At 31.9% G+C, this 23,341-nt stretch overlaps 1 protein-coding gene across 15 annotated transcripts in view; it reads left to right on the plus strand.

Moving 5' to 3' along the window:
* Positions 1 to 23,341, plus strand: part of LOC109859100 (sodium bicarbonate cotransporter 3) — a 40,966-nt gene that overhangs the window by 8,148 nt on the left and 9,477 nt on the right. For 6 of the 15 annotated variants that reach the window (XR_002250671.1, XM_020437001.1, XM_020437003.1 and 3 more), the window contains 15 exons: positions 5,222 to 5,346; positions 8,754 to 8,885; positions 10,510 to 10,575; positions 12,271 to 12,409; positions 12,770 to 12,989; positions 13,463 to 13,586; positions 14,432 to 14,611; positions 17,253 to 17,357; positions 19,265 to 19,365; positions 19,731 to 19,916; positions 20,426 to 20,632; positions 20,903 to 21,315; positions 21,517 to 21,682; positions 22,325 to 22,483; positions 22,972 to 23,121. Coding sequence is in view for 12 of the 15 variants with exons in the window: in XM_020437000.1 (XP_020292589.1) it covers positions 5,222 to 5,346; positions 8,754 to 8,885; positions 10,510 to 10,575; positions 12,271 to 12,409; positions 12,770 to 12,989; positions 13,463 to 13,586; positions 14,432 to 14,611; positions 17,253 to 17,357; positions 19,265 to 19,365; positions 19,731 to 19,916; positions 20,426 to 20,632; positions 20,903 to 21,315; positions 21,517 to 21,682; positions 22,325 to 22,483; positions 22,972 to 23,121 (2,473 nt within the window). In the remaining 3 variants the exon portion in view is untranslated. Of the gene's footprint in view, positions 1 to 2,002; positions 2,242 to 5,221; positions 5,347 to 8,753; positions 8,886 to 10,509; positions 10,576 to 12,270; positions 12,410 to 12,769; positions 12,990 to 13,462; positions 13,587 to 14,431; positions 14,612 to 15,199; positions 15,263 to 17,252; positions 17,358 to 19,264; positions 19,366 to 19,730; positions 19,917 to 20,425; positions 20,633 to 20,902; positions 21,316 to 21,516; positions 21,683 to 22,324; positions 22,484 to 22,971; positions 23,122 to 23,341 lie in introns of those variants that run through there. The other 9 variants (XR_002250672.1, XM_020437009.1, XR_002250673.1 and 6 more) reach the window with 7 other exon arrangements.

Consider the following 23,341-nt stretch of genomic DNA (forward strand, 5'->3'; position numbering starts at 1 on the left):
TTATACTACATTAATATAGTTTAGTGTTTTTAAAAAGTTGGAAAAAACGAAATTATTAGATAACGATGGTTTGTTCAAAACTGATTGATCTTTGACCTCCTTACCCTACAAGGATACGCGTTAAAGTTTTATTAATATTTAATATGACAATTGATTGAATTTTCTTCTTATTTTGCTTCACTAGAGAGTCGTCTATTTTGCAATTATCTTTTCATAATATTTCAAATAACACTCAAATTGTCAATCAAAATTTTGACACAATTTCTTATATACTTATCTTCTTTTCTCTAATATATAGTATATTTACGCTAATTCTTATACACTAAAAAATATATGTTATAACTGTAATATGTTCTTATGAACTATACAACTACATTTCACGATAATATGTTTTTTCTTTGAAGCAACAACAAAACAAAATATTAAGATAAAGAAATGTTAACAAGCATTTGCTAAATATTGTTTATCAAACGATAAGTGCAGTCTCGTGTGTTTCATATTTGTGTCAATAAAACATAACATAGCTTGTGGAAAATTTTCCGAGCTAATACAATCTCTTTCTACTGTTTTATTTACCAATATTGATTATAGCCACACGATCATAAAAAATATACTTGTAAATCGTGACCGACCGCGTGTTAAAGACATTTCTCTCGGAAAATTATTAGCGTCAGATGTTTGAAAAGATAAAACAAACGAAAGTTTGAAGAGTGACAGAAACTGTTATCTCGTTTTTGAGATTAATATATAAGATTAGCAACTGTTATGTTCCAAGTATAAAAAATATTTGATTGGCGTTTGATTGCCGACCGTGGTAATTGCGCGATATCAAGAAATGTTAATTATATTGTTATGTGAATTCTCTCAATTATGTAATTAATATGCTGAGACAAATTGCCCTTGTGGAATGGTTTATCATACGTTCAAAACCACACGCAGTTTTGTCATTAAACCGCCAATTATTGCTACACACCGCAGTGGCAACCACAAAAAAGTGCCGTATCACAAGGACTTTTTCATTTGACATTGTTGTCGCTCGTTGATGCTCTCATTGATTTGTCCGCCGGCCTCCGCGCCTGATCATTGTCCCGAACATTGTCTGCTTCCTCGTCCGAATTTGTTCGCTTGATCCGTAATCGGAAACCTAGTGCGCTGCGTGGCGCTTGCAAGTTGCTTTTATCGTTCCGTTTACTTCCCACGTGCCAAAGTCAAGAGTCTCTTTTTCTTTTATATTAATCTACGCTTCCTTTACTAGATAGTTCGGCCAAATAGGTCATTCATTATGTGGAGCTTTATGTATAAGTACTTGAATAATCGAACGTAGTAATTATCCACTTGACGGCTCGTAATTGGTGGTTTACCATTTGACAACGACAATGCAATCTTGACATTCTATCGAATGACCTCAAAGATCATGAGGAATCTCAAAAATATAAGCTAATAGACAAGGTCAAGACGTCTTTACACACAGATAATTTATTAAAATTATACATACAATAATTATAAATTAAAAATTATATATATATATATATATATGTACATATATAATTACGATTTTTAGAAGAGATTATCAGATCATAAATGATTAAATTATAATATAAAATATTTCTGAATTAATAACTTCACCGACTAGTTGTACGTTTCGCACAGTTTTGCATGTATGATTAGTTATCTAGAATCATCTAAAAGTAGACTAGTTTCATCAATGCCATCGCACTTAACACTTGTACGACTTAGCGCGTAGATTAAAGAGGTTTCCATATTTTAATAAATTATACTAAGTCTTTAAAGAGCACTCATTGAGGATGCATGATACAGAACACTGCAATGTCGATGTATTCTACTTGTCTTTTCCGGCAAAGACACTAAGCTGTGGTGACCCTGACAACATATGTGCACACATCGTTTTGCGTTTATATCGAGCGCTGCAATTGCGTCTGTCGCCAAGAACTGCACCTGGCAGCGCCCACGAAAAAGATTAAATGATCGTCGTCTCTGCGCTGCTCACTGATTCCCAACCGTATCAAAGTTTGTCTCGCGCCAGCTGCATTCGCGACGAGACGCATGTCCAATCTCGAATAGTTAACTGTTTTCCGACACATGTTATTAGAAACGAGATATAAGAAATGCCGCACACCCGGTGAGATCATCAAACGTGCGTGTCATGTGATTGAGTGTTATCAAAGTAGTTGAAGAAAAATACAGTTTTATATGTGCGTGTAGATAATTTTTGACAACAAGGTAATAAATACAATAATAGAGAGAGATATATATATAATTTAAGATAAAGAGATATACCGTTTAAATTATTTTTCTGTCATCTTTTGTTATTTTATTTATTTTGCTATTTATAAGCAAATAGCAAAAGTCAGATAAAGAAACAAATAAAGAGATTTTTGTCTTTAGTTAAAAATAGAAACTTCAAGTAGTAAATGTGTAAAAACAGATATGTGTGAGAAATAGCAAAGATTTTCAAGTACCAGAGAAACAAATAATACGCGCCAATCTTTACTTAATATAATTTAGTCTTTGTTATAAAATGACAAAATTTATGTTGCGTATGTGAAAATTACGAAGAACAAAAGATAATTATTACGTATTAAAGACGCTACAAAGAGATGAAATAAGCATTTATCTTAATTACATGTATGTATATTTTATTATATATATAATTGATTTTTATATCTTATATGATATATTGTGTCCTTACTTGACATTAAATCTTAATTTTAATTAATTTATTTCAATCGTATTAATTTTAATCGTTACTTTTAATTTTAAGATTAACATTCAAGTCGCTCTGACAATCGTTGATAAACGTGAGAAAGGAGGAATCAAGAATGTCGACGCAAAAGGAAATTAGTAAATGTCTCAGAGGAAGAGGATGATTATATAAGGGGGAGGGGAACAAGACATCATAATAGACAACTATATTATTACGCTTGTTTCTTCTGAGACAAGAGAGATGACAGTATAAATACTTACTCAATTAGAATAAAAGATTTTTCGCAAAAATTCATGAACTTGAAAGTAGATTGTCGTTTAAAGCTAAAAGATTTTATGTAATATTATTATTAAATATATTAAGTAATATTTTCGTAATATATTTTCAAGTGCGCTAAAAGCTTCTGGTACCAACGTTCTAAATATAAGTTTTCTTTACTTCAAATAAAACTACAATTTTTCAAAGAAATTTAAAATAAATAGAATTTGTGTGTTAAATATTTCTTGTTAAATTTTATGACATCTAAGATATTTTTATTTTATTTTAATATGATACAGAACAAAAGTATATACGGTTGAACTTTCTAACAGTTACAATCTTACTCCCACTCTTTGGTAATATTCTGCGCAGTCATAACACACGCATGCGTGACTAGATTCAAGTTAGGTGAGAGAACTGCACGCAATATGTGCGACAAGGAAAAGAAAGCTATAGTGGAGAAAAGAGAAGACTGTTGAGGAAAGAAAGCCGTAAAACATTTAATTGATGAGTAGCTGTTATTGTTAGTTACTATACATATTTACACACATATATACAAAATGCGGTAGAACAGAAAAAAAGAAAAAAGAAAAAAAAATTCTTCAATGATGTTTTATTCAAAAATAAATTGAAATGATGGAGAACAATTCTTGTATGAAGTTTTCTAAAAAAAATCGATTTTAAAACTTGAAAAATCTATATTACATTTATTTTTTGTGTATTTAATTGATTTTTAACTTTATGTTATTACAGTGTATCAAAGTTTTCTCATTTTCACGCATAGTTATGAAATTATTCGAAAACTGATAATTAACTACACTGAAGAAAAATCATGGCGAATCTGTGTATTTATTTAGAATTGCATAATATTTATATAAAAGTTGCCTAGCACAAAAACAGATATAGAATGTACAACACGTAGGATGAAGATAACAAGATGACATATTACGATTACATAACGTTTCATGCTAATCATATCGGTTAATGTACCACAATCACGTAAACAACATCAACAAACTTTGCACTTAAAAAACTTGAAGAAATATGTTTAATAAAAATGTATGATACAAGAATGTATGATACAAGAATATGAACATTTCAACATTGTGGATGTTGTGTTTGAGATGATTCTTATTTAAAAATATTTTCTTTTATTTTTTGGAAATTAATTGTAAAATTGTTCATGTTAAAACAAATGAACATTTTGATCTTCAGCGCGAAATGTGCTAAATTCATCTAAATGTCGGCGAGAGTGTTAAATATGTATTTTTGGCAAGAACAGCAAAAGCATAAAATACATAAAATATATATATATATATCTCAATAATTTAGACTCAGAGATGACAATGCTATAATGTAAATATATAAATATAACTACACTTGTTACAATAACGCATATGTCATCATATCATATTGTGAGACAATTAATTAATTAAATTTATTTATTACATTTCGTAAAAAATTAATTGGAAATATAATTCAAAACTTATATATATAGAATATAAATAGATTATTCACAAATCAAAACTTTAACTCTTAACTTTATACATATATGTATATTAAAGAAAATTCACAGTTTAATATTTATTACATAATTTATTAATTTTAGCTTATTGTTTTATACTATTATAGTTTTATTATAAAAAGTTAAGAGAGCAAAAAAAAATAAGATCAGGACTCAAATTAAGAAATAACGTGTGATTCAATAGAACGTTTTGGGAGGAGAAACATGAAGAGGAAATGAGTAAATGCCTTCAAGAAAAGCTCTAAGGAGGTTTAATTATTATTAATTCGCATAAGTAGTAGTTGCGGACGCGTTCGTGAACATACGCCTACGAAATATTCCGTGTCGATGCACGTTCCATAGTTGGCGCCTCCCACTATATATAATCAAAATGAATAAAACACCTTTCAAACATGCATTAATCAAACAGAAATATAAATTCGCTATCAACAACAAGTTATTTCTTTCAAAACCTTGATTTTTAATAATAAAATTCTAGTTTTCTTTTCTTTTTTTTGAATGTGGAAATTCACTGTAGCACACTTCGAAAAAGAGAACAATGTCACGGACAAACAAATGCGCGGTAACATTTCTACTAGTTGGAAACTCGTTGGTAATAGTCAACGTTAATAATAGCTAGCGCGCGTCATTGACGCAGCGCGGATGCATATAAAGAGTCGTTATCGACATTGCCATCGGCAATAATTAAATCAAACGTTTAATTTATTTTGCAGACCGTGGATGCAGCCAGGAGTCGGCAGTGGCGGGGCCCATGCGGGCGGGACCGGTGACGATGAAGCTCCAAAGGATCCGGGTGCGCGGATCACCCATCAATCTTATACAGAAAAAGATTATGAAGGTAAGAAACATTTTTATTATTATTTATTATTATTAGTATTTGCAGTTTTTAATAAACGTTAATGCTACTTTTTTATTATTATGTACGTTGCAAGATTTTGATTTAGCAACGAAAAGAAAACAGCAGTTTCAAAAATAAAAAAGATGTTAAATAATTACGATTCAATATACAATACATACGTAAATCTTTTATCAATAATGCTGAAGAAAAAGATTTAGCACAAGAGCGAGATAGAGAGAGAGAGAGAGAGAAGAGAGTTTTAATAACAAAACTCATGTAAAATTGCTATAATCGCATATTAGGAATAAACGAAATAAGGGATTGTCGAATCTTTGTGACAAACAATAACATATCGCGTTCGTTATAAATCAGTCTGATATAAATCTGGCTTCAGTGTTTGCATACACGGAAAAGTTCATGCGCGTGTAGGTGCTTCGAAAATCGTTACTTCGTTAAACAACGACCGGCTATAGATAATGGTTATATAGAGACGAGGTCACTTTGTATCCTATCATCACGACAGAATGTGCAAATAGAGGAGATCGTACATGTCATGACGGTTTTTTTTAATCATAACGTATAATTTTTAAGCAAAACAAAATTGGTTGTTTCTTTTTATAGATGTTTATTTTTTTTATTTTTACGTGACTCGAAAAAGATTTTGATCTAGATTTCATTTCAATAGCTTAAGTAGTATTCAAAAATAAACTTGAATCTTTTAACTTTACAATTAGCTACAATTCCTGATGGCTAATTGATATTTAAAGCTTATACTTAAACTTTTTAATTAACTGGAAACAAAAATGTTCAACTATTGTTTTTTGAAAGACAAATTATTTTAAATTTTATATAGGGTAGATGTCTCAATTACTGCCACTGTCCCAATAACTGCCACTTTTATTTGTTTTACTTATAAAAATATAGCGTATAAAAAATCATACTCACGATAAATTTTATTATTAAATTTGGACTTGGATTTACATAATAACACATATTTGTGTGTGCTTGGTAGTAAAAGATTAATATTAATAAGTAAAAGTACAGTTTGAGTCTCAAAAACGCGATTGTGTAACTAGAAATGATGAAAAAGTTGCACCTACTAAAGATAATAATTTTCTTATCTGATCTATATATCTATCATATGAATGAATGGTAAAGTACAGTTTAAATATCACTTTAGAGATATAACAAATAAAATAAGTGATATTCACTTATTAGATTATAATAATTAACGGTAACAGTAATAGGAACAATATTCTTCGGTTTGTCCATATCATTGCTATCAGAAATAGGGACAATATTCTTTGATATGTTCATATCATTGTCATCAGTAATAGGGACAAAAAAAGGTATTAGGGTACATGCAATTGTCATTTGTTAAAGCTGTAACTCTAACCTTGAAATTTAACATGTGAAGTAAGAGTAAAAAGTGTTCGTCGTATTGTATTAAGTTTATTTATTTGCTCAATTAGTAATAGATAATTTGTTTTTGTTTAGTTCTTGTAATATATAGTATTACTCATATTTTGTATATAATCTGATTTGGATAAAAAAGTGACAGTTATAAAATCTCAGTGAAAAGAATCGGCAATAATTGAGTCACATTTAATGATACTGACATTCGGTTATATTAGTGGCAGTTATACGTACTTAAGGTGACAGTAATAGAGACAGTGGAGTTCATTTTACATTTTAAATTAATTACACAGCCACACAAAAAAAAAAATTTCTTTGGCCTGAGGATCAGACCATGTTTATTATATGTTTTTGGGGTCGCTGAATCCNAATCCGAGGTCCATTAAACCCCATCGGGTCGGAGTTCCGCCATAACCTCAAAAAACACCATAATCTGAGCTCGAAACCNATATATAATCTTTTGATTCAAGCCACAAAAACCAATGCTATTGAAAACCCATGCTATTGAACCCCATGACCCATTAACCCCATAATTCCATAACCCTATATCCCCATAGCTCCATAAGCCTATCACGGTGATTAAAATGTCAATCATTCATGACCAAAGATTTCCTAAATTTATGGAATTAAATAAAATAATTCTATGACCTTGCATTCTCACTGTACTCATAAAATAAACATTTGTTCCTGAAACGAANGCGAGACCGTCGGCATTAGCGTCACCCGATGTACACCGCGAGGAGGTTGCACGATCGGATTTTGTACATCTTATAGCCCTTAAAAGGGCTGTTGTCCATAAATTTCGATATGTTGAACGATATGGGGTTATGGGGTTTATCTAATTGGTTTTTGTGTTTATGGCTTGAATCAAAAGATTATATGGGTTTCGAGCTCAGATTATGGTGTTTTTTGAGGTTATGGCGGAACCCCGACCCGATAGGGTTTAATGGACCTCGGATTCGGATTCAGCGACCCCAAAAACATATAATAAACATGGTCTGATCCCCAGACCAAAGAAATTTTTTTTTTTTGTGTGGCTGTGTTATTAATTAATTTTTTTATACTTAATACATAAAAAAGTTGTTATCAATCAAAGAGAAGTTAAGCAATATTATATACTAAACTGGAATTATTTTTACATTAAACAACTCTTAATGTAATGAAATAAAGTTACGCGATAGCCTTAAAGTGGCAGTAATTGAGACATCTACCCTATATTTGAGATTTAGATTAGATTAGATAGATTGATTAAGTCCAGTTGTGAAAACTGTTTTTATTTTGTTATAAAAAATATCAGATTTGTTGTTTTTCTCTTTAAAAAGGCATGTTATATAAAGCAGATATTCAATCAAAGTTTTTTCGTATAGTTCGATGTTAATTGTTGTCACTCCTATCTTGGTGTTAATTGATTCTTTACTTAAAAAACAAATCATAAAGTGTGCTATTAGTCTTTACTAGCTTTAATAAACGATACTATACATTTTATTATATTGAAAGGTTGTACATTTGCCATTATATTATTAATTGATATTAATCAAAAAAGTGTAAATATTATTGACATGCGATATTAATATGTTCCTCGTGCAAAGTTCAACCGTATATTCATCCGCCCGTTTATTAAAAAATCAGCTCCGATTTAATGACCTTTTCACTCTGCGTGAACTCGCCGCAACATACGAGAATAACATGACCTAGCGCGTTCAAGTTCTACAATCCCGTATAAATTAATCCTTTTTTTGTCTGCGTATATTCACACGGAATTCTTTTTAATCTCCACGGAATTGACTTCTCTCGCGCACAATGCCTTCGTAATAAGTAAGATTACGTAATCAAGTGGCTTCAATTCGATATTCCTTCGCGCGATGATGAGAGGAAAGTCCGATCGTGTGGTTTATCTTCGTCAGAAAGAAAAAACCCATGTTCGAAGCGCGCGTCCCCAACGTTGAAAGACGTGCACACATTGACAGAACATCCCTTTCATCTACTTCCAGGTCACAGAGCGCACACGATGTACGTGGGCGTGCATCTGCCAGGAGAGAGAAGACACCGCCGCCACCATAAGCACCATCATTCACAACGGCAGTCGTATCCCTGCGGTAAGGATGATGCCGACGACAGACCGAGTAAGTTTATCCTTCATTTCATTCGCTTTGTGAGAACAATGTCGCCTTGTTCGAAACTTTAAGCAAAACATCGCTTTAACACAGGCATAGTAATATCGAGACAAATTTTGCTTATTATCAGTTCAAATTTTTAAATATTTTATGTGTGAGATAAAATTAAGGATTCTCTCTCTCTTTGTCAACTTTTGAACAATAATGTTGAAAGTTAGAAATACATATAAATTGTTTGTAAGTTACTTTTATTTACATAAGTTCTCTCTGATAAGAGAAAAACTTTACTGAAAAACTTATACTGAGATAATTATATCAAAAGCAGTATCTCATCGATTATATTATTAAATTATTATTATATTATTAAAATGTCTACGTAACTTGGTATTTGTTAATTTATAACCATTTCTATTATTATATGTAACATTTGTTGCTTAAAGTAGCCACTAAATATAGCAATACAGCATATTGTCAAAATGCTAGTCTAAAAATTAAACAAGGATTCTCTTACTTTGCAAATTTAATTGCGTTTGAAAAATACGCTCAAAATCACATATTATAGATTATTTCATGAATTTGCATTATTGTTTAGCTTAAAAGTAAAATCCAAAATGCTATACTGAAACGCTACACACGTGACGCGTTGCGCTTTTATTTTACGACGCTATTGAACCAGTGGCAGTGCGCCAACCACTTGTCGACACTTATCCGGGTATTCACCCTACTTTTGGTACATCGCATACAAAGAGACAATCGATATTGAGGCTGCAGCAAAATCTTTCAGTTTTTTCAAACTAATAGAAATGATTTTGCATGCAATGAAAAATCGCTTGATTGAAACATTCTGGCATCTAATAATTAGTTTCTTTATTTTGTAACAAGAGTAATTAATAAGAATGCAGAATATTTATAATAGTCGTAAAATTATTTCAAGAAACATTTTAACTGCGTATAAAATTCTTGTCATTATCGAGTTAATGTTTTGTTAAAACATTAACTTATATATATATATATATATTGCATGTTTATATCATAAAAATAACAGCTTGAAATGCGTACGTTTTTATTAAAGCTAGATCATTAATGAAAAATCAACAGATTTTACCGGCATTGATGTCTAATTTTAGAAATAAAGTAAATAGCTCAAATGTTTTTTCTGTAAATCAATTTTAGCCGCTTATCAGTGACGCACATAAATCTTCCATGTCTGCATAATTAATACATCGTCAATATTTTCTCATTGTAAATATTTGATCTTGACTCTAATAAACATTGTGCATCTATAAAAATGAATAAACACAAGATCATTTTTATGATGAACAACTAAACCAACGTTTCTTAGGCTTATATGTCTATTTTATAGTAAATATACCTTTACAAAAATTAATTATACAATTACATTATACTAAATACTTAATGCTAACTACTACTAAAGAAATAAGGAATTTTTTTTAGAAAAAAAAAGCAAAGTGCTTATTTTTTTAGTTTTAATTTTTCTTAAGAGGATAGAAAAAGAAAATAATTTTATAAGTTCTTTACTTCATGTAAAGCGCGAACAAATTGACAATTTGATATATCGCGAAAAATTTATCTGCATGATCCGAATGACACGACAACAACCTTGACATTGCAGGACAATTATTGATGGCGCGCAGGGGTCGTCTCGCTAGTATCTGCGACCCCGCCGGCGAGATGATATGTAAGCCATCCTTATGCATACATACAAGATGCAAATATACTTAATACTGTAACCTAACATTTGACATAAGACCGTTCGCACATTCTACACCACGTCTTCAAGATTTTATGTTGAAAAATTTCACGTTTTCATTATTATTGTGTCATCAGTTGCGCGCAAGACATCGACAAAAATGATCGCGAATGATGCTTTTGTTGCGTGAGATTGTATTGTGAAAATGATATTTTAATTAGATTTTAAGCACATACATGATGTCACGAAGGCGATAATCGCGTCACATGCGTATTGATGTTTATCAGATATAGATAGCTATAACATATCACTCTCAAACATTGCTTCGCGATATCGCTTATCGTTATATAAAGATTATTTTATCGCTGTTAACACGTCGAATCAGTTACGCCTTTAAGAACTCTACGTAACTTGTCGCAACATGCCCGAGTTTATAAACTTTGCACATGTCAAATGCAAATTACGAATACTACACGTTGCTCAATGTGCTGGTCTATAATAAATGTTTATTACTTTTGCGTAGTATGTACGAACGGTATCACAATTTATTACAGTTATACAACAAATTTCAGAAGAGGGTAAAAATGCTATTTCCGCCTTTTTCCAATAGAAAAATATGATCAATGAAGATGTTGTTTTTGATGTAATAATAAACAAATAAATATAACAAAATATCTTGTAACATTACTATGCAGAAAAAAAGAATCAGAAAGCTTTATTAAACTCGAAGCATAAGAGTTTGTTACAATAACATAACATTTACAATACAAAACTTATAATTACATAAACATTACATTAAAAAAATGCTTAAAATTACAACATTAGGAAAACAGTAATTATGTAAAGTAAACACAATTCTATATAAAGTTTGAAAAGACTAAATATTTTTAAAGTTTTGTTTATATGTTGATATAAACAAGTTATAAATAAAAGTAAGTACATATTAATTATTTGTAAAATAGTCTTTTACCCAATTCTCGATAATTTTACATACAACGGATTACACAATTGTTCAATAATACAATTTAAAAAAATTTGTTGTTTGTGTTTTTATTCTGCTTTCTATGTTTTTCAAAGTTTTTTATGTGCATGCGTCATCTGTCATGGCGTATATGATACATGATAACTTTTACATACATATATATACATATATATTTTTGATGTCCGATCAGTCAATGAACGTGTCAAATTTTCTTTATTCTTTTTGTAATTAATATAAAATTTTTTAAAAAAAATAATAAACTTTTTTGAAACTAAGTAGGAAAAGGTGAGGCAAAACGAAAGAGGGATAAGTTAATATCAAATAAGAAAATATAGAATTTTTATTATAAATCAACAAAATATCTTTTACAGAATCTTTATAATTTTCAAGCAGCAAGCACGAAAACACAATACCTTAAATACTTGTAAGAAAAATTATACAAAAGCTAAGAGAATAGTCATTTTATCTCATCTTACCCCATACATTTTTCCCGTTCACTTCTTCCCCCCTTAGGTAAACATTTCGCGCATCTGACATAATTTCAACAATAAATTTCTCGTTTATTGTATTTTATTCTATTTTGCGTACGCTCTTATAAATGTATCTGTTTTTTTTTTTATAAATAGTGTACGTACTTTCGCAAATATCTTTGTTTATAAATGTGAAATCGGTGATTTATGATTTATCGCACGATTGTCTAGTCACTCCACCGGCCCAGAGAGTGCAGTTTATCCTTGGCGAGGAAGTCGGCGACGATGCACATGAATCGCATCCGCTTTTCTCGGAAATGGAAGAGCTCATCAAAGATGGTGATGAAATGGAATGGAAGGAGACGGCAAGGTAAAGAGTTCGAAATCTATATTGATACAATCCTTTGAAAAATACAGAAGAGTTGTTAACGATGTTATAAACATTGAAAATAATCGCGCGCTACTAAGATTTTTTATTATTTTACGACAAGAGAATACATAAGAATTAAATTTTTTCTTTTTTTCCACCTACACATAATGATGTAGTAATATGAAATAATTTCATTAAAATGTGTGCAAAATAATATCGGTTATCAAAATAAACGAAATTACTTCTTAAATAAGGGCGTAACGGAAAGACATGCTGCAACAATAATTTTCTAAATAAAAGTAATTAAAAGTATATCAGACATTTCGTTTTTTTTTTTTTTTTTTTNTACATTATGCGTAGATGGATCAAATTCGAGGAAGATGTCGAGGAAGGTGGTAATAGATGGAGCAAACCTCATGTTGCTACGTTATCACTGCACTCGCTCTTCGAGTTGAGAAGTCTTCTTTTAAACGGAACCGTCATGCTTGATATGGAAGCAACCAGTTTGGAACAGATAGCCGATCTCGTCCTCGATAATATGATCAATAAAGGCGTATTGTCAGTTGAGTTACGAGAGAAGGTAAGAACATACTAAAGTATGAAATATTATCTGTTAATATATTCTATATTGGAAACTATTCTCTCTCTTTCTTTCTCTCCACGATATATTTAAATATAATAAATAAAAAATAATTCACAAATATATGTGTGTATGTGCGTGTGAGTAATGCATATGTACAGAGTTCGCTCGTGATATTGGTACGTTACATTCTAGGTATATATTCGTTTTAAAACAGAAGTTAAATTACAAGATACTGGCCCAAAAAACTTTTTTCTCATTTATTAAATTATTAGTTATATAAAGATAATAGCGTTATCACAGATACGTGTCTTTTTGTGAAAAATTTATTATATTGAGAGACTTTATAAGAATCTGAAAAATGGAAAGTCTGACGTTCCACATTCGTGTTATTTCTATTTTGAATCAATACTTCACAATATCAAGCCATCTTTATCTTTAACCAACCGATTGAACATAAAGTATCGTTTCAGGTGCGAGATGCTCTCCTCGTCAGACATCGGCACCAGCACGAAAGACGTAAAGACAATAACATGTCAAAGTTACCAATCATAAGATCGCTAGCTGAAATAGGACGCAATCATTCTTCCTCAAAAAGTAAGTATAGTGTTTAGGTTGTTCGCGCGGTGTCATTAATCACTTCTTGACAGGTCACCTCTGCTATAGTAGTATATATCTAACTTTTAATATATCAACCGCAGGACGTTTACAGAAAAAAAGGTGTTTCAGCATTAGCTCTATTCCGTGTTTGCATATTTGATATTCACTTGATATTCACTTTCAACGTGCGCGTGTGCGTTTTCGTTTTTTTTTGTTTTAAGTTCAAGTATCAAATCGTTATTCAATTCGTTATGTTATTTAGTTTTCTATCTTTCTGGTATGTTGTATTCTGTTTTTTATCTTTTTATAGTTATTTAATAAAAAAAACTAGCATGTTTGTTTTACATATTACATAAATTTTAGTTTGTTATCTATTTATTTTTATATCTTAAGTTGATTTTTATATTTAATTTTTAAAAACGTTGGTTTGCAACTCTTAATAATCCAAGTTTAATATAAAAGATCAAGTTATAAAATAATCAATTTTTAAATTCAAATTAAATATGTAGTCTCTTATAAGAAACAAGTTCAATTTATAATGAAGTAAATGATTAATTAAAGTTTTTTTAAACTAATTTTTCGAAATGTTGCTTTGCAAATGATTTTAATTTTAGTTAAGTTTGGATCGTTAGGCGTTTATATTTCCTTTTAGTTATATTTCCAGTTTTTATTTAAGTTTACTTGCACTTATTAATTTCTAATAGAAAGTTTTTTGTTTGTTTTCACCTGTATTTTTGTTCGAGACCACCTCGACGGCGGTGGCGAGGCGATAGAGCCGGGTCTGTGGTTACCAAGGCGTGCTAAGTTTGTTTAAACACGTACGACACAATCGACATTTTCAGATTGCGACTGTTCATGTGGTATGCATGCCTTGTTGACGTCAGATTTGCAGGAGCGTCGCGAGCCGAAGGACGCCTACGTACTTTCTTCCGTCGCTCGCAGCAGCAGCTGCCCGAATTCGAACACGGCTCCGCTGTCAAAAGAGGCGAAAGACCTCAAAGGGCCGTACCTTCTGGTTCCAGGTACAACTTAGGCCAGTTCGTCCTGCTAAGCAACCTTGGATTGCGGTGCTTTCCTGGCTTTTCTAACCACATCTCACTGGAACGACCCATTAACAGCTACAACACACGTATCGATTGCCTCGCAAATTTCCAAAAATTTGTCTTTTCGACTTGTAAGTTTTTCAAGTTGGACTGAGATTTGTACTTTGTGATTAATTTGCGATAAAATAAAACGGAAAAACGTTGCTATTTCAATATCAACATTTTAAATAAAATTTTGAAATGACAAACAATTGATATGAAATTATCGTGAATTTGTGAGGCAAGTAGATACAACATTCAGCGATAATTTTGTATCACAGACTGTGTATCATAGCCGATCAAGCAAAAATCAAGGCAATTTCGATCGTCGCAATGTGTTAGATTTACAAGCTATTATGATCATTCGTATGTCCTATTTGCCTGATAATTGGTTTGCTAATTGATTCTTGTCAATGTAAAATATTTGACATCATTAAGATATTCATTGAGTCCTCATTGAGTCACTTTCTTCGAAGCTCAAGTCGGTCAAAAGTTTGTAATTTACTATTGCTTTTTTTGTTTTATCAGACGAATTTGGCATACCCCACGTGGTGGGATTCACAACGTGGTTCGCAATGTGTCCACTAAAAGGTTAGCTCACCAGATGGTTTATTCTCCGTTCTACGAGTTTGCACACTAAAAAAATTATACTCTTTTCACTTGTCTTCCGCCTATTCTAAAATATCTTCTCTGTCGTCTTCCGTGTTTCATCACGTCTCATCTTGTTCGACGTGTGGCAAAGAACTCACTTTGTTCTCTCTCTCTCTCTCTCTCTCTCTCTCTCTCTCTCTCTCTCTCTCTCTCTCTCTCTCTCTCTCTTTCTCGTATATAGATTCTGCCTCTTATTATTTTAACTATTTTCAATGGAGCTCTCCTTCTTCTTACTGTGTAATGCACAACAAATGCAATTATAAAGACACACCTCCATTCGGTGCATATCTTCACGCGAAATGAGAATCCGATGATCGTCGCGCGCACACACGTGTCGTATAAAAGTTTAAATTTCCTTATATACAACACAACATTGCTTTTATGATAAACAGAAATTAATTATTCGCGAGAAAAAAATACTGTGTTCTCTCACAAAATATTTCGTTTACGAGAGTGTAACACAGTCGCAGTTGAATCCACGTTTGACTTGTAACGAACGCAACTACTGCGACCGATTCTGTCTTTCAAACATATCGCTCGTCAATTTCAATACTCATCGAGTTATGAAACTAATCGCAGTCATTAATCTCATGCAGTAACACAATGAAAATTAGATTATGATTAATGTATAATCTGCATTCTCGGACATACACAAATATTTAGCTATGACTATTTAATTATATCATCTGTGAATATTGAGCATCATTCTCTCGTTTTATGAGAAGAAAAAAACTTGAATAATCAGATTTAACATCAGGTGCAATGAGGATACGTAGGATTTCAATATGTTTGCAAAAGACGAACATGATGTTAGTCAGAAATTCATTTGTTCGCGAATCTCATTGTTTATTAATCAACATTGCACGTTCTTTCGTTGACACTATTGTAAACCAATGTTTGTAATTCCAATCATGGAGGCATGTGACTTTGTTGTAATGATATTACATGCACGTGACTCAATGTATTTACATTTAGTGTATTTATTGGGCTCTCTAAATGGTGCAATCGACTAACATGTGTTTTCAGTATCCTGTCTAATGTAATCCATCGTTCTTTCACAATCCACGTAAACTAAACTTATAAATGTCTTTTTTATAACTTTATATTTTAAAATACAGTGTTACGTTTTTAAGACATAACATAAGTCATGTTAAACGATTATAATAATCGATTCCTTTTTTGTATGTACCTCTGGAATTATGTTGCATCACACACGTTCTTGAGAATTTCTTGGATAATTATCGAAATATTTTGTCGTATTTCTTAAGGAAAGAGCACAGTTAGTAAACTATTTGAACTTTATTGCAAAACCTGCTGACAAATAAAGAAAAATGAGAACACACTAGAGCTCTAATGACATAGCAAACTATGTAATTAATTCGCGTATGAAAATTTCGCGTATTTACTGTCAATACTTACGTCTCTGACTCTATTTAAAAATAGAAACAGTTGATTGTATAATTTCCTCTTCACGAGGTAAGATTACAATCGGTACGCGTATATCAAAAACATTCCGTTATTAAAACACTGTAATTCTTCTTCGCAACAATTCTTTTTAAGAGTAAATGTCAAGATCAAAATTATTAACAATGATATATGTGTATTTTTTATGGAACACCTACTTTTTCTATTTACTGATATTCTATTTTCTATTTACTAATATTCAATTATTGTTGAAAACTTACTCTTTTGCACATATTTTAAATATATCAATATATAATTACGGTTGATCTTATATGTTAAGATTATACATATATAATATATGTATATATATATATCTTCTATTTGTTACATATATATATACGAACATGTGTTTCAAAAAGCTCCGAAGTCAAAATGTTTATTACAACGTCGTATCGTCTAGCAGAATTCCTCTCGCACTTTCCTTTGTAAATAAAAAACAATCCTCGTGTTTCATGCTCATTTTTAGTGGAGGAATCCAATTCCACTCCGGCAATCGCCGGCGCAACAAGTCAAGGCAGTGGAGCAGCACTGAATGTTGGCAGCCGCTTCCTTGCGATACCCGGCAATCCCGGTAAACTGCTTTTCCATGCTCGCTTTTTCTATTCACACGCTTTTACTCATTCGCGAATCTCACTTTTTCTCTCATTAATTCGCAGTAGAACTATCACATTTTACACAATTAACACGTAGATTAACTTTAGCAGTAGTGGCAATTAGCCGCGCTAATGTTGACGTACGCGAGAAACGAGAAGCCGTTGCAAAACGGATTGGTATTAGAATGCGAGAGACTTAACTCTGTTCCGCTCGCGCAAATTGCTTTAACACGCTACAAATTGCAATAGTTGATTCCCAAAACTGTGCCAGACGTCACTATTCCTGTTAATGTTCGAAGATATTTAGATTGTACATAAAGCTGTGAACTTTCTCTGTCACGTTACTTATTCTATTTTGTATGTATTATACATTTTTTAACAACAGAAACAAATTACAAAGTTGTAATACAAAACTAAAACTAGTGTGCTAAAACACAGTGTGTTTTTTAAACATCAAAGAGCAAACCAGAATTGATTAAAAAATATGTATAAAAAAATATGTTCACACACAATTATTTTCTGTTTTTTTATTAAAACTATCGAATAAGCGTCGGTTTGTTTTATATCTCTATTTTCTACGACATACTACTATTCAAAACATGTTTACAATATAAACTTTTCTGGCAAAGAGTAATTATTTTTGACATTGACGCAAAAGTCAAATACTACTTTAAGTACGGCTTCAAAGTTTAATCTTTTGAATCAAGTGACTTTGTCGTCGTATGTATATTAAAACTTTATCAAGCTAAAACTGATTTAAGATCCTGATTTGATCACAATGAAATTAATTATGGCTCTTTATTATCTTGCTATTAATTGAAATAATTTTATAATTGATATATTGTTATATACTTCAATTTTAAAGCACACACATGCATCGGATTTTCTTTATTTTTAATAATATGTGTTTTGATTTGAATTTCTTCTTTCTATCAAATAATCAAATATTTTCATTTTGTTATAAGAGCTTTAATCTTTTAATCTTTCGATTAATGAGAAAATTTAGCTACAATTCGATAATAATCTGTATTGCAAGATACAGCGCATTTTCATTCGTATAACTCAGAGAAACAAACAAAATTACAATATCAGATTGCTGCAGATAAAATATTATGTATTCAGTATTTATACGATGCAGATATGATAATTAATATCATCGTATCTTACGACTGAAAATATTTGTTACGCGCATCACTAGAAACATCTTTATCAATCTTTCTATTGTTATATAAAAAATGAATTATTTTTACTAATGTAGATTTTTATTTCATAATTGTCTTCAATGCAAACTTTTGTGAGAGAACGTTGTTTGTTCAGTAAGAAGCTTTCATTTGCAAATTAGTACTGTTTGTAATAACCGTCATAAACGATACATTTCCAACTTCAATTATTTCTGTTTTAATTTGACAGCGTGGAAATCTATCGCGTTTTTAAAGTCTACGTTGACTTTGCAAAATTTGAACGAGCAAATTCGTGTTTGCAAGTATATAAGAACAATTTTTTTCGTATTTTTTCCCCGATTTTATTTGATTTCTTTTCATTCTGCAACCATATCTCACTCGATTTCAAAACAATATAGAATAATGTGTAACGATTTTACGACGAGATAAAGACACGTTCGCGTTGTGGTTTCTGGCTTTATAAGAAATTATCTTAAAGCAAAATATGCTAGTCTAATCACGAAAGTAAGTAGGTGACAATAACATGGACGTGAAAATTTCAGCTATACAAAATTGCAATCTGACGATCTCATCTTAAGGATTAGTGACGTACGGGCGGTTGAAAGCCTCATTTTCTTCATTGCGCGCTACCGACATGAATTGCGATACAAAAAAAAATCGCGTGTAAAAATGCAGTAGAAGGCAGTAAGCTAGATCTCTTTCAGGTCAAGAACCAAGCACCGGTATAGATCGGAGTCCCAGCAGCGTGTCTATCAGCAGAAACCACAGCTCATCCGCCTTAGAGAACGGAGATATCAATCACAAGGTTCGTAATATTATTATAATTCAAACATGTAATCTGATCGTGATGTCCCAATAGTTGTATAGCTACGCTGTAACGAACCAAAGCGAGATATTGTGTAGTTTTAATAATAATAAAGATTTTCAGTAAAAAACGCTGATAACTTTTGCACATCTCTAATAAATATATATCGCTGTTATATATTGTAACTACCGATTAATGTTCGATATACTTTCCGATATGCAATAATCATTTTAGATAATTGTTGTTTTGACTTTGTGTTAGCAACTTTTTAACCAAAAAAAACTGTTTGAGTTCTTCCCGTTTAATCGTTAAATATACTAAGAAACGACACAACTCGAGAAACTTCAACTTCAGTTTCTCATTAGGGTAATACACACTTTATGAGGAAGATACCACCTGGCGCCGAAGCAAGCAACATACTCGTGGGTGAGGTCGATTTTCTTGACAAGACCGTGTCCGCGTTTATTCGATTGAGTCAAGCCGGGATAATGGGCGACCTGACAGAAGTTCCCGTTCCGACGAGATTCGTCTTTGTTCTACTTGGACCTATGGTGAGAACGCTTGCAGAATTATTTACCATACTCGACCTTGGAAAACCTAAAAAAAAACAAAAAAAAAACATAACTAATCTGAACTCGGAACCAACTTGAACAAGGTTCTCTGTGTTCGTATGCACATTAATCTGAACAACAATTAAACACGATCGTGAGTTTATTACGACACCTGGCATGCGATACTTCCGTTCTGCGTAGAAAACACATTTGTCTTTGAATTTAAACATTTTAATTGCATGCGGCTGATGTAAGAAATTAGATCGACTTATGTGACTAATTTTTTGTAACTTGTCAATTACAATATAATATTTATTACGGAATAAACTGTATTTTATTCACAGCAAGAACTAGAACAGCAATGTAACCATTTGTACGCAAGAAAATCAACTTATAATATGTCAAATATATTTATCAAGTCAATCATTTATTCTAATATAAATCAAGGACTGATATAGATCAAGGACTTTTTTTTTTTTTTATCATCATGATGCACTGATTTTTGCTAGGGTGGTATTTCGGGTTTCCACGAGATTGGTCGAGCTATGGCAACGTTAATGTCCGACGAGGTTTTCCACGATGTGGCTTACAAGGCAAAAAATAGAAATCATCTTTTAGCCGGCATCGACGAGTTCTTAGACGCCGTAACGGTATTACCACCCGGCGAATGGGATCCGGCGATCAGAATAGAACCACCGGCCGCTATACCGTCCCAGGTAAAAATGTCTATCTCAAACGAAACTAGAAAATAGCGTTGTTTTAAGCTGAAATCTCGATGTTGTATAAATCCACCAAGGTAATATCTACTTCTCATTGACGAGAGAAAAATGCAATGAGCATCGAAAGATTGTTTTATTTCGTTATTTCATACATTGTATGAACAGTATCGAGATTTGAGATTCATTCAAATTAAATTATTTTTTTTTTTTTGCAGTTGTAATATGTAAAAATAACAAACCAATCGCGACTTACTGAACTATTTGCAGGAAGTTAGGAAGAGACCAAAAGAGGAAAAGCCTAAGGAGGAGTTCGACGAGGAAGCTGACGAACAAAAGCTACGAGAGGAATCTGGCCTTTCGAGAACCGGAAGACTGTTCGGCGGACTGATCAACGATATTAAGAGAAAAGCTCCGTTTTATTTTTCCGATTTTAAAGATGCCCTGGCTCTTCAATGCGTGGCATCTTTTATTTTCTTGTACTTCGCCTGCTTGTCACCTATCATCACCTTCGGTGGCCTCCTTAGCGAGGCAACTGGAAAGAACATGGCCGCCATGGAATCGCTCGTTTCTGGTTTTGTCTGCGGTATAGGATACGGGTTTTTTTCCGGCCAGCCGTTGACCATACTTGGTTCTACCGGTCCTGTTTTGGTTTTTGAGACAATTGTCTACGAATTTTGCAAGTGAGTCTCGACGAAATTTAATATTCCACGTACGCCGATTCAGTTTCAATAATTGATAGAACAGATATTACATTCAATTTAACAAAAATGAAGATAATTTCGGCGACTACGTCAAATAGAAATTTTAATTCATTAATACATTTCTTTTATTTACGTAGAATATTTCGAAATAATCTGATCAGATTATTTTTTTTGTCGCAGAAAAATCGATTGGAATTACATGTCTTTTCGTTTCTGGATCGGCACATGGACCACTTTTATTCTGATAATTCTTGTGGCTCTCGACGCGAGTGCTTGCGTCTGTTACATTACTCGATTTACAGAAGAGAACTTTGCCACTCTTATTGCTTTTATCTTTATCTACAAGGTAAGTAAAATCAACTATTGTTGTTGAATATTGCTTTAAATAGCCTTCTTAGGAAATATATACTTAATGTTTGTATATGATTTCTTGAGTATTCAAAATTTATAAATAATAAATTGAATACCGATTTACTGATAAGCAACAGTAAAGTTTTTACTACTTTATCAGTATATTTCCCACTGATTCCCAGTACACTCTTACTGTTTTTTTAGTAAATTTATCACTGATTACCAGTACAGTCTTACTGTTTTATTTAGTGAATATGACGATATTCTACTGATTTACTACTAATTGATACATTTATATGTACTGATTGACTTAGTGAATAATTACTGATTTGCGCAGTAAAAGAGTTCCAACAGAATGAATCAGTATAATCTACTGATTCTCGGTGGAAGACTTATAACTATCGGAATCAGTAAATATTTACTGATTTTCATTTTTGCAATGCACTGATTCTACTTAAGAGAGTAGTGCACAAATTTGTTAAAATAATGTTTTTCTCTCTTGTTATATAAATGACAAAAAATGTTTAATAACTTATGACTTGTTGTGCGCATCAGTATAAAACCTCTCTTTACGTATGCTTACATGTTTTTATTGAGACTAGGTCAATACTATCAAAAATATATTTATAAATTATAGGCAATCGAAAATGTATTGTCCATTGGCAAGAAATATCCTTTAAACATGTATTCAAGCGAAACATTGAGCTACGATTGCTGGTGTAAGCCACCGAATATCAGTCTGCCATCCAGTTACGACAACCTGAACTGGACGTCGTTGGATAAAACAAATTGTGAGGTAGTAAACATAAACCTCAGATAACCAAATGAGTGGCAATCTGGTTGTTGTTACAGTTAAGTCAACAAACAGTTCCGTTGCATTGCACGTCTTGAGATCGAGACTTCAAATGCGTTTTAATCAATCGATTCTATTAATGAAGTTATCAAAGCGACTTTCAGGTTAAAATGCTACTCGTGTAGCCTCGTGTCTCATCTTACTCAAAAATTGCAGACTCTTTCACTCGAATATCAATCCGTCCGATATCTCTTGCAATCGTGAAGAAAGTGCAAACATCAAGTACACAAATCATCTCGTTACGTTCAATTGCAACAAATACACACTTTTTGCTTCCTTTATATCTTATAAGAAATTACAAGTTTCTTTTCTGTCTCTTTAAGAAATTACAAGTGTGAACTGCTAGATTACTAGGCGTTTCTAAATCCGCAAACAAATTTTAGATTGATAATTCACCTTCTCGTTTGACGTCTTCTTATTACTTCTTTCAGAACTACAATGGCACGATGGTAGGCGACAACTGCAACGATCCAAATTATGTGCCCGATGTGTTCCTCATGTCAATTATTCTATTTATGGGCACGTTCTTATTGTCGATAGAACTAAAAGATTTTAAGAACGCTTTATTCTTTCCGTCAAAGGTAAACACGTGCGCTAATCCGGCTAATTGAGAAGAACTTGGAAATAATTATTAAATTTAGTTAGTGTAAAATAATTATATAAAATCAGTTTTTGTCTCTTCTGGCTAGGAAAGCTACAAATTAGAAATGTTTTTTTGTCGCATTTACAATACTTTTTTCTAGTATGCATTATATCTTTGATTTTTAGTTCTCCTATCTTATTAATTGTTTTTCATGTTTA

The sequence above is a fragment of the Pseudomyrmex gracilis genome, unplaced genomic scaffold, assembly GCF_002006095.1.
Source record: "Pseudomyrmex gracilis isolate BER0280 unplaced genomic scaffold, ASM200609v1 scaffold_237, whole genome shotgun sequence".
Classification (NCBI taxonomy): Eukaryota; Metazoa; Arthropoda; class Insecta; order Hymenoptera; family Formicidae; genus Pseudomyrmex; species Pseudomyrmex gracilis.